The 13,113-nt window shown below is 34.5% G+C and overlaps 1 protein-coding gene across 2 annotated transcripts in view; it reads left to right on the forward strand.

The window, feature by feature from the left end:
• Positions 1-12,178: 12,178 nt before the first annotated feature.
• Positions 12,179-13,113, forward strand: part of LOC140811547 (protein CASP) — a 32,590-nt gene continuing 31,655 nt past the window's right edge. Inside the window, exons 1-2 of one of the 2 annotated variants that reach the window (XM_073169488.1) lie at positions 12,179-12,397; positions 12,573-12,696. In XM_073169488.1, the coding sequence (XP_073025589.1) occupies positions 12,600-12,696 (97 nt within the window). In that variant the 5' untranslated portion in view covers positions 12,179-12,397; positions 12,573-12,599. Of the gene's footprint in view, positions 12,398-12,550; positions 12,697-13,113 lie in introns of both variants that reach the window. The other variant, XM_073169489.1, reaches the window with a different exon arrangement.

Genomic DNA, 13,113 nt, shown 5'->3' on the forward strand with positions numbered 1-13,113 from the left:
TCATTAATGTAAATTTAACTGGGAATAATTATCGTGGAAACTTGGTGAAATCATTTCTCTAGATGTTTTCTCTCATTGTTGTTTCTCAACTCGGTGATTAAATTAATTCTTTGTTTTCAATTAGTCCGATTAAACAAACCAAATCTCTTTTGACTTTTTTAAATAAAGTTGAGATTATTTTAATTACAAGCATTGATATAATTTAGTTTACACTCCTCGTGATATCGACATTCGTACTCAAAATTACATTTTACTATAACTTGACGTCGTGCGCTTGCGAGCAATTAAGAAAACACGCAACAAAATGCAAAATCTAATCTGTCTTTTTTCGGTTATTCAGTTACACAGGATATACAAATATATAAGTGTTTCTTAACGAATGATTATTTCGAGTGTTTTCCGCTTGGTTCTATACCAAACTCGATCTAATTTCATCGATGTATACATTCTTAGAACACGAGGTATTGTAGTTCTGGGAGAATATTTTGTTTGAAGCACCTCAAGGTGCTCTACAAACGATCCTTCATCATGTCATCATATACGTATTCATTTTCATTTAATTGAATTCAGTTCATTAGTTGTGACTTTCATATCAGCTCTATCGTATCAGCTCTATTCGATGGATTCATCTATGTGTAACCACGATACCGAGCGGTGGGGACATCAGCAAAAACATTACCCGTCCAATGAGCCTTGGCACTTAGATTTTGCTTCTCGATAGCTTCAGTTTTGTATCGGTAACTGATCAGTTTCAAAGCCTGATCGTTTCAGCTTTTTGCGCACTTACGTAAATTTGTTAGAAACAAAACAACAAGTTTTGTTAACCTCAAAATCAAGATTGCGATCATGAAATATTCCAACAATCTTTCCCTTTGATGATCACTAAACTTGTTAAAATAAAGTGATTTTAAAAATAAAACCTTTAAACAGAAGATAATCTTCCCCCTTTGTGAGAATCAAAAATATTTAAAATATTTAAACAAATAAAATTGAATTTTTAGTTCGAGGGATAAATGGTTAAAAACAATTAAAGGCTCCCCCTCATGAACTGAATTAAAAACGAACCCTTTAAAAATATAATCATTTACGTGTTTAATGAAGTTTTAGCATCTTTTAACATTCATGAAATTGAGACAAAAAATCTTAAGATAGAAGTTCAATTACATAGATACTAACTTGATAAACATGATATTCATTTAATCAAATACGTGTCCCTTGTATCATACATTTAAGCACACCAACATGTGTAAGGGAAATTGCTACTACAATAACAAATTTTTAAACAACTTCAAATGTCAATCAGTTTACACATAATAGAACTGAATATACCAATAAATGGTTGCCTTGAACGCTTGAAATGCTGCATCGATCTTGAGTTTCTTAGCCAGAAGAACAACTAATTGCCTTGAACTTGATCTATGTGCTGGCTAACTGGTCTAGCTGATGCAAACTGGAATCAACTTGATGTGGAACCGCATTGATAATCTAATTTGATCTGATATGACAATGAAATGGCGGTATAATGATGATGATTAAGCTGCTAATCATCCAACATTTCAGCTGGCAGTTGGGTTTCGTCTGTTGATCAGTTGAACTGGTAAGCTGGAAACTAAAATCCGATCCGCTGAGCAGTTTAGCTATTTTGTTGTCAGTTTGGACGCAAAACCCTACAAGTTGCTAAAACATCAATATTACGAAGGCGAAAGAAGTGGCTAAAATGTTAGTTACAGATCAAAAAATATTCCCTCTTCCCACGTTAAACTCATATAAATTTTTTTAGAGGATTTTGAATGTCATTTTAAATATCATTTTGAAACATTTTTTAAAATATCAGTTTTCAAATGTTCTTCTTAGTACAGCTAACTCTGATAACAATTGATGAGATCGGTTCTAGGCACCTACGAGGGTGCTTCAAACACAATATTCTCAATGAGCTGCAATAGCTCGTGTTCTAATAATGTAAACACCGATGAATTAAATTGAGTTTGATTTTAAGCCAAGCGGAAAATACTCGAAGTAATCCTTCGTTAAGAAAGTTGATCAATTTAAAGCTTTTAGCTTGTGTCAACTGATTAACTGAAATAAAGGGATCGGCTCTTGCTTGTATCAGTTAAGTTATGATAAAAACTAAAGTGATATGAGCTCGAACTAATCAAAAATCAGTTTAAAAACAAAATTTAAACAATTAAATACACAAGATATGCTTATTGATGTTCGAAGACTTCAACTGCTCCTACGTAACCCCTTTTACCACCTCGGGTAGGATCCACTAGAAGACTGATTTACACAACACCTTGTACAAACCCACTCAGCTTAGGACTTACGCTACTGACTAACTGAACTCTTAGTCTAGGCTGAAGGCAACACCTTTCCACCCAACACTTGTTAACATCTATATGTCAAAGACTACATACACAAGTTTAATGTCTTTGTGCAAGACTCACTCAGCTTATCAATACGCTCTATTCTCTGTGTATATGTGAGTGATGGTGTGTGCGTGTGTGAGAACTGATTTATTGATACAACACGAAAGTGTTCTCACACACTGAGAGAATTGTGTTTCTTATTTAAGTTGATAACACTTTGAAGTGTTCCCTTAAATCTGGCTGGTTGCTTCTTGTAAGCTAATATGAACACTTGTTTTTCCACACCCTTTCTTCACACACTTATTTATTGATGGTCTTGATTTTGTATTTATAGAGGCAATGTGACCGTACATCAAGACTAATCAAATGTGTTTGTTGTGTTTGAATTTATTCCTCAAAATTTGTGTCTTGTTTTTTCTGACAGCCATTCTGGAACGTCTCGATTGTAAGCTCTATTGCAATGTTTATTATTGTCCTTTTATTGGACAATTGCTTTCTTTAATACGCACAGCTGGATTCCACTTAGATAAGCTTGTCTTGTTCTGCAAATGGGTTGGCTCCGAACTGATGCTCTGAACTAGTCATTTGAACTGGTTTGGTGAAACAGTTGGCTCGTCAGCAGAACAGATTTCACTGATTCAGTTGAACTAGTCAGTTGAGTTCTTCATCAGCTGGCCGGGCTTCTGAAGGTCTTCTGCTGAACCACCTATTAACTGAACTGGTCTCTGATATTTCAGTTGGACTGGCTCATTTTGGGCAATCAGTTGAAACTTACAGTTTGTGTCTTGATAGCTTCAGTTTTGGCTCGATAATTGATCTGTTCAAAGCCTGATCAGTTTCAGCTTTCTGCACACTTAGGTAAATTCGTTAGAAACAAAACAAAAGGTTTTGTTAACATCAAAATCAATATTGCTAACATGTAATATTTTAACAAAGAGGCCCTAATGTGAGGGATGAGCACACACAAACACAGACACGTGGAATGATGGATAATATAAGTTTGATTTTCGAGATTTATAAGCAACTTTCCCTTGTATAATTAATAATCTTAACATCTGTGTTGGAAACAAGATTCTGGAGTTTGACAAAACGTAAATCAATCAATTAACAAAATATGAATCAACTGATGCGCACAAGCATTTTCGGCAACTGAAGACAGTTGATACAATGATAACAAAGTAAAATGATCAGTTGAAACTGATTAGTTAAAAACATAGTGTTTTAAAAGCTTCTCAATTGAAGACATCTCGGGAAAGACCAAAGGAGACAAACAAATTACAAGAGCGTCGCACCTCGATCACTACATAGAACAAAGTGTTTCGGCTATTGCATTTAAGATGCCGTATCACAATCAATGAAGAGAACATTGCCCAAGAATGATGAAATGGCAATCAACGGATACTAGAATTCAAATGCATATCAAAGTTACCGTTGAAAAAGAAGTATAAATATAACTGAAGAACAGCAGATGAAGCAGTGAGACAATCATTCAATCTTAAGCTTGCTGTTACTCTGTCAAAATCTTAGCTCACTCTCTTTTGAATTACTCGTAGCAATCAAGGCTACAATCTGAGCTTATTAGCACTCTCTAAAAGTTGTTAGACTCAATTGTGCTAATATCAGTTACGTACTGAAAACACTGTGTATAACTAAGAGTTTCAGTTTTGGCAGTTGTAAGTCCAAACTGAAGTGGGTCTGTACAAGTGTTGTACTTGATCAAAGTCTTTTAGTAAATATCTGATCGAGCAAAACTTGCACAGTAAAATCTCCAATAAAAATAAATAAAAATTCAGGCTCGAAATAATCGCAAGTGCACGATGTCAAGTTATAGTAAAACGTATAAGAGTACGAGTATCGATCCCACAGAGATTGATTAGACAAATTTACTTTAAATTAAATTCTTTAATTAATTAAAACGACAATTGAATTACTTATTAACTAAATTAATACTAAAACACTAAATTGAAACAAACACATTAAAAATAATATAAACTAAAATAATAAATAAGCGAGTGTTAGGATCTCGGTTCACCTACCCGTCATTAATTTAATTAATTAATATCGACACTGATTTACGCTTTTGACAGGATTTCCTAAGCAATTAACATACTCTCTCGAGCTATGCTAAACTAATTCTACACGAAAGAATAATAAAATCTCTTTTATTATTTACTAACGGTGAATTGCATGTCGATCTATGAAATCCCTTAGTTTTCGCTCTACTGGACTATGACTACCAACGTGTATCCAACTTCATATCTCTATGTAAATTGTAGATCCACGGATTATGCTACTTGTTCCTATCGCAAGTTATTCTCTCGAACTCACCCACAATATTAGATATTATTAAAGTTAGCTAGGCTTTAACAATTCAATGTAAAATAATAGCACAATCAAGAATGAATCAAAAGTCGAGAATTAAATATTCAAACAACGGTTCGGGGTCGGATCCCCTAAATCCTAACTACAATAAAAGAGTAAAGAGAAAACGCTGTTGAGTTCTTGTTCCGGTTCCGTTGAGCTATCGCCTGCTACCGTGCTCTCCCTTCCAAATCGCGGCGCCTCTTCTCGTGTATTAGGTTAGGTGGTTTTATAGAGTCCATAAAATTTGGAAACAAATCTTCTCGGATTTCTTCGCTCGCTAGGGCGGCCACTTTTGACCGCTGGGGCGAGTGGTTCTCGAATAGAAATCCTTGGCCGCGTCTTTGGTCTCGCTGGGGCGGTCACTTTTGACCGCCCTAGCGAGAGGTTCGCGCAAATACTCCTCGGCTGGATTAAAATGCTCGCTGGGGCGGTCACTTTTGACCGCCCTAGCGAGGCATTCTCGCTGCTCTGCATATAAAATCCCCCTTTTTGGTCCAATTCCTACAAAACAACCACCAAATACACGAGATCAGCCCAATGCTAAATAATGCTAAATGAATGCCAAATTAAACTAAAACAAACTAATATGATGCATGAATGCGACTCAAAACTAACACTAAAAACACGTAAAAACGAGTCCTATCAACCCCCTCATACTAACCTTTTGCTCGCCCTCGAGCAAAATAGGTGACAAGACACAACAAAAACTAAAAACAAAAACAAAAATCAAATAAATAAAATAAAATGAAAACTAATTCAATGATATGTAATGGCTCAACTCATGCATCAACAAATCTTAAGTATATTTTCCATTGATCAATGTACAACACAAGTCATCGCACACCCCTTGACATTTCCACAATAATTTTTATGCGTTGAACGTGAACGTGTGTGAGTGCAATGTTGTTTCCAGTATCGTGTCTTTCAAGTAGATTCATTCCTGAAATTTGCAAGATAACTCGATTTACATGTTAAATCAAGTTCACTTTCATGCTCCAGTCTCCACTCATTGCTAACCAGTAAGTACAACTAATTAGGACTTCATATTTGCACATTAGGATTCACTTATTATCAGAGTATAGTCAATTGATTAAAAGACGGGAATACACAGCTCATTTTCATTATGCACTTGTCAAATTTTTTTTTATCCGACATTCCTCGTCTCCTTACATCTCCAACTTTTTAGCCTAGGAATAGGATTTCATTCCTTTATTTGGCTCCCCCTCACCTTACATCTCCTTTTTTTTTTTTTTTTTTTTCAATAGTTCTTTTTTACAAAAAACTTTTTTTTTTTTTTTAAGTGCACAATTTTCACCATGTACTCCATATTCAAATCCATAAAAAAAATTTTCTAATTCATTATTGTGCCACTGGTTAGTAACTCATTTCATAGACATGCACTCAAGTTCAACTCACACCTCATGCTTCTCAAATTCCCCACAAAAATTCAAAATTGCACTACTATTCACAAAATTCACTAGTTACAACATGTGTTTAAAAATATTCAACATTCAAGCAAAAATTTCATGCTTCAACAACAGGGGTGTTTAAAACTTAATGAAGAAACAAGATCAATGAGCATGTTTATCATCAATTCGCATTCATCATTGGCCAAATTTCATCATCCAATTTTTTTTTTTTTTATTTTTTTTTAAATGATACCAAATAACTAAAAGAAAATACCTACCCCACCCCCTCATACTAAAGTCGTGCAATGTCCTCATTGCACTAGACGACATAGAAAAATTAAATAGATAAATAAAACCAAACAACTAAATGCATGCATAAAAAAAAAAAAAATTATTAATAATTAATAATTTAATAAAAATAAAATAAAAACTCCCCTGGTTGATTATATTGTAGTAGTTGTAGACATCAATCATCTCCTATTGTACGAGCTCCTAAGGCCATCAATCTCCCACGTCTTCCAGTATGCTCACCTGGCACAAAAGAAATTGAGCAAAATCAAATAACCACGAAACCCGGACTCAATGCAACAACTAAAATTAAAATAAATAACTAAAATATAAAACGCTTGGGTTGCCTCCCAAGTAGCGCCTGATTTCTAGTCGTCGGCTTGACCCTCCGAAGTCCTTATCAAAGAGCGGCTGATGCCCAAAGTAAGTGTCATATGACACCACATCTGGGTCTGGATTCCTAATGCCCTCAAGTCTGGCTAGATATAGGCACATTAAGCTCGTCACCTCAACAACACACAACTCTGAATAATCGGCATGAGATGAGAAAAATAGTGTCGGCACTCCTCTATCAGAAAATTCTTCAAAAATCTCTTCCGACTGAGGCTCATTTACCAGCGAAGGATCAAACAACTCTAGATTTTCAGTCTTATCCAACTCATTCTCACTATCTTGGTTGTTTGAGTCATCATCATCAAACCAAACCGGATCGATCACCGGTTGAGTATCTCGCTTCACTTCATGTTCTCGGCGACTCTGAAAGATGGATTTCTTGATATTCTCTATTTGCTCCTCAAGGTTGCGCAGAGAATTAATTTGATTTTCTATAGCTGCCTCAGTCAGTGCCACATACCTATCCACGGTATCTTCTAGTTGAGTCGTGATCAGTTCATGGCTATCTCTCTCATCATTTTGAAACTCAAATGGTTGGTCTATAAACTCTGGGTAATGATCTTGTGTGTATTGATGACTCCAACACTGTGGTGAAAGATCCCAATATCTATGGTAGTCAAAGTCCGCCATATCACCCAACAAAAGTATCATTTTCTCATCATCTCGGCAAAATAGTGGACTGCCTGTTGTTAGTGCTCCGTCGATCACCCATCTTCGTGTTAGTGCATCCAAACCATTAAGGAAAAATTTAAGAAGAGAATAGTTAGAAAAATCATGATACAGGAAATTGTTTTCTAAATAATCGAATCTCCCCCATGCTGCGTAAAAAGGCTCTCCGCGTTGTTGGGCAAATCTTGTGAATACTTTTCGATGAAACATCTCAAAATATTGCACAAGAAAATTTCTTGCAAAAAGAAAATAGAAAACGGTAGATCACGCTGGAATAAAATAAAATAAATAACTAAAAAAAATTAAATTAACTAAAGAAAATAACAAAAAGAAAAATTTGTCAATTTCAATCCCCGGCAACGGCGCCAAAAACTTGATCGAGCAAAACTTGCACAGTAAAATCTCCAATAAAAATAAATAAAAATTCAGGCTCGAAATAATCGCAAGTGCACGATGTCAAGTTATAGTAAAACGTATAAGAGTACGAGTATCGATCCCACAGAGATTGATTAGACAAATTTACTTTAAATTAAATTCTTTAATTAATTAAAACGACAATTGAATTACTTATTAACTAAATTAATACTAAAACACTAAATTGAAACAAACACATTAAAAATAATATAAACTAAAATAATAAATAAGCAAGTGTTAGGATCTCGGTTCACCTACCCGTCGTTAATTTAATTAATTAATATCGACACTGATTTACGCTTTTGACAGGATTTCCTAAGCAATTAACATACTCTCTCGAGCTATGCTAAACTAATTCTACACGAAAGAATAATAAAATCTCTTTTATTATTTACTAACGGTGAATTGCATGTCGATCTATGAAATCCCTTAGTTTTCGCTCTACTGGACTATGACTACCAACGTGTATCCAACTTCATATCTCTATGTAAATTGTAGATCCACGGATTATGCTACTTGTTCCTATCGCAAGTTATTCTCTCGAACTCACCCACAATATTAGATATTATTAAAGTTAGCTAGGCTTTAACAATTCAATGTAAAATAATAGCACAATCAAGAATGAATCAAAAGTCGAGAATTAAATATTCAAACAACGGTTCGGGGTCGGATCCCCTAAATCCTAACTACAATAAAAGAGTAAAGAGAAAACGCTGTTGAGTTCTTGTTCCGGTTCCGTTGAGCTATCGCCTGCTACCGTGCTCTCCCTTCCAAATCGCGGCGCCTCTTCTCGTGTATTAGGTTAGGTGGTTTTATAGAGTCCATAAAATTTGGAAACAAATCTTCTCGGATTTCGTCGCTCGCTAGGGCGGCCACTTTTGACCGCTGGGGCGAGTGGTTCTCGAATAAAAATCCTTGGCCGCGTCTTTGGTCTCGCTGGGGCGGTCACTTTTGACCGCCCTAGCGAGAGGTTCGCGCAAATACTCCTCGGCTGGATTAAAATGCTCGCTGGCCGCCCTAGCGAGGCATTCTCGCTGCTCTGCATATAAAATCCCCCTTTTTGGTCCAATTCCTACAAAACAACCACCAAATACACGAGATCAGCCCAATGCTAAATAATGCTAAATGAATGCTAAATTAAACTAAAATAAACTAATATGATGCATGAATGCGACTCAAAACTAACACTAAAAACACGTAAAAACGAGTCCTATCAATATCCTATCTTTGTGATAGAAGGGGTGACGTAGGAGTAATTAAATTCTCTGAACATCCAGAAACAAATCTTGCATATTTCTTTCAGTTTTTGTATTCTATCTTTCAGTCAGTTACTTTCCGCAACTACTCCAGTTTAACTGATTGTTATTGACCAACAAGATTCCGAGTTTCAGTTTGTCACTAAACTGAACTCAAATATTCTTAAAGAACAACTTTAAGTGTGAGTGTTTATTCAACCCTCCTTCTAAACACTCTTAGTGTGATAACCGATCCTATCAATCTGTTTGCTTAAAACACCATTAAAATTAGTAGATAAGGTATGAATTACCTGTCACAGGAGTCGCGTTGAGCTCACATATCATACTACTCAAGTTCAACTCGTTTTAAGTTTTGTAGCTCGATCTTGACTCGAACTCGATCGAATATTTAATTTCAAGTTCGAGATCGACTTGTGAAAATATCGAGTTACTCGAGCTCGTACTCGAAAATCTCACAAATGTTTGTAGCATAATTTTAGAATTTTAATGTATTTATATAGATAGAAATATAATTATAAATCCTCCAAAAAAGTTGATATATAATTACTCGAGTAGCTCACGAGCTCGAATAGAAACAATTAAAACTCGTACTCGATTCGAGTGAAAAGTTGAGTTACTCAGACTCGAATTGAGCTGGTCAAACAAGATCGAGTTAAGTTTTGACCAAACCGCTCATAAAAAAAAAATTACGTTATACGAGATGTGCTGTGCTAGAATTATGCAAGTAACAATAATTAAATGGCTTCACAATTGATACATATATATATATATATATATATATATATATATATATATATATATATATATATATATATATAAATACAAAAAAAAAACTAGTAATAATAAATATCCAAAATTATTATATTTGTCTTTGAAACGTCCCTCACTCCTACTTTAATTAAATAACACTAGAAATTTTTTTATACATAACTCACGAAAATAACTCTTCATTGAAAATAATTAATTAAAGCTTCAATTTGGGAAAATGCTAAATGAAAACTTAATTTGATACCATATCCATATAAATTTCAAAGTCTAAAAAAAGTACTCGAACATCCATAAAATCAAGTATTAAAAACTTCTCAAAAATAAAAATTAAACTTTCATTAAATCCTTTAAAACAACGCGGAAACGTGGGGTCTTCGGGTGTGTATTGTCCAGTCTATTCCAATCTGTTCAAGAGTCGAAGCCTCCAGCCTCATCATTTTCCTCAAATGCAACTATCAAACCTTGTGAGTCTAATGACTCAACATATTCTAACAATGATAGCAATTAATATATTTACAAACACATGCATTTAAAAAGAATACATTTAATAAAATACCTCTAAATAAAAAAAAAATCGTGAGCACACATATTTTCATAATTCATTTAAAATACTTAAAATTAAATAGCGTTTCCCCATCATTTATCGTAACTCATTTTTGGTGAAATTTGATCATTGAAAGTGACCATCATTTATTATATGTTCGATTGATCAATCTATAAACTATTTACCTGGCGGCAGGACATCAGCAACTCTTGTCACTGGAACATTGTCTAAGATAAAGTAAGTTCACCGCACCGAGCCCATGCATCCCACGTTGCTCCTCCCGACTCCATCCCTTAGCCACTATCTTAGACACTCCTCTAACCCTAGACCAAGCCCCCATACATCCCTTCTCCAGCCCCAACCCTTGGCCAAACCGTGAACCGAAGGTGGAACCCAGAAGAGGACAAGTGGCGCATTCCCTTCGGCGACATCACACGTGCAGCCGTTGTAGCCCGCCTCCCAGTCCTTTGGTTGACTTCCAGACGACCTCGTAAAACCATACATCTAAAATCTAGACATCCCTCCCAAGCGTCCCTTATGGCAGCAACGTTCTGTTGTATCAATAATCGTCCAAAACATATGTTAAAACAAACACACATATTATGGTTTGAATGATGCAAAAAGGAAGGGTTTAGAACGTGCTTTTGCGTTTAAAACACTTGAAATACGAATATCGGTGTGGTGGAACGCCAGTGACAAACAAATGACTATTTCTACCCTTTTTCCTTGACAAAACCGACCAGAAACCTACCTTCAGGTGCAAGGGAGTCGAGTGCTGGAAGAAAGAATGAGGCAATTGCAAGGAATCGGCCGCCGCTCTTCACGTAACTTGTGTGTGTGCGTGTAGGTGTTTAGGTGTGCGCGCGCGTTTAGCTTAGGACGCTTAAAAAAATAAATAATAAAAGACTTCCTAATCACTTAATTAATGAACTTATTTAACAATTGTTTTTAATTAATTAATTAGGTCCATTAAGATTAATAAAATCATTATACCTCAAATTAAAATATTTAAAAACACCTATTTCCAAAATTTCATATAAATTACATAAATTCCTTGTTCCCACTAATTAATTTAAATTTGACCCTAAAAATACTAAAAATTCTTAAATTATTTAAAATATATATTTTCTTAACTAAACATAAAAATTTAACTTTTAAATATTTAACACCTTGATCCTCTCCGTCCCTCTAACCCCGACCAACCACCGATATTTTCCTTAAAGCATTTAAATTATAAAACCATTCAAAATTACATAATTATTATTTAGTCATTCAAAATATATCATTCTTGCATCTAAAATCATTTAATTAAAATAATTTAGTTTAAAAATTTTTATGCATGCGATTTATGTAACCGGATTTTTGAACGTTACCATCTCATATCTGCTCACTTTTTATTATAATATTACATAGCAAGGGATAATTATCTTTAAATAAAAATTAATTATTTTAAAATAACATGTTACAAACAAAATATTCATGAAACCTTTTGTAAATATATATTTTAAAAATTAATCAAAATTGAAAATAAAAAAAATAAATTTGTGTAGTTATGAATATTTACATAAAAAATAAATTTTTAAATAATTTTCTTACATTAATTTTTTTAGTATACTTTTTGTATACTTCGTAGGAAAATTGAATATACCAGTAATATTTTATAAAAAGTAAATTGGGGAATAATGCTCATTTATTTTATAAACAAAAGGAAAAGGAACACATAAATTTCCTATTACTCGATGAAATAACTTCGCCTACGGTTGCTGCTCTCAGCTTTGCCAAAGACCGAGGGAACAGACTCAGGGACTCGAAGATTTCCGACGACTGGGGTTCTGCCGCCGTTGAAAGCTGACGGATTGCGGTGGCAAGGTTGCTCACGAGAATTAGCTAAGTATTTGGGAGCCTGGAGGTAATGTGAATCACAAGGTGAGAGACGAATCACTGACAATTCTGATTTTATAGATTTCAAAATCAATTATGATTTTTATTTGGTTTTTTTTTTTGTATTTTTTTTTTGTATTTCTATAGTGGAATTATCGAGAGTATTTGGTATATTTAATCACTGTAATTTGATTGAAGTTTGAGTGTAAATTGATTGAAGTTTGAGCGCTTCGGATCGAGATCGGCAATGGAAGGATCGGTCGGAGGGGGAGGTTTGGAGAGGGAAAAATGGACTCCATTGTCTTCCTCTAGCAATGTTTCTGCTGTCGCTACTTTCTGGAAAGGTATTTTTTGTGTAGATTGTCTTAGTTCGCGAGTTTTACGATCTACTTGGTTTCTGCATATTTCCAAGTGCGATTTGCTTTAATTTTTTTTTTAAATTTCTTGATTACCGCGATTCAGCTTTCTTTCATGATTAAACTTGGAAATTCGTACAGTAATTTTTGGCTTTCTGAAATCCAAGATTGACCTCCCATTTCATCCTTTGCTATTTTTTGACGGATTGGTGTTTTTAAGATTATAGGTGTCAAATGTAGTGTTGCAGCTTGAACTAAAAGCAAGATGTTCATTAGAACAGTAGAAGTTTCCTTTGAGATGATTTTGAAATGTTCTTTTTTTAATTAGAAACAAAATATAAGTTAGATAAACTATGGATGGATACGACGAACTGCATGCTGATATTCTGAGGAATAAGTTGAGAA

Source organism: Primulina eburnea, chromosome 14, assembly GCF_022965805.1.
Source record: "Primulina eburnea isolate SZY01 chromosome 14, ASM2296580v1, whole genome shotgun sequence".
In the NCBI taxonomy this organism is placed as follows: Eukaryota; Viridiplantae; Streptophyta; class Magnoliopsida; order Lamiales; family Gesneriaceae; genus Primulina; species Primulina eburnea.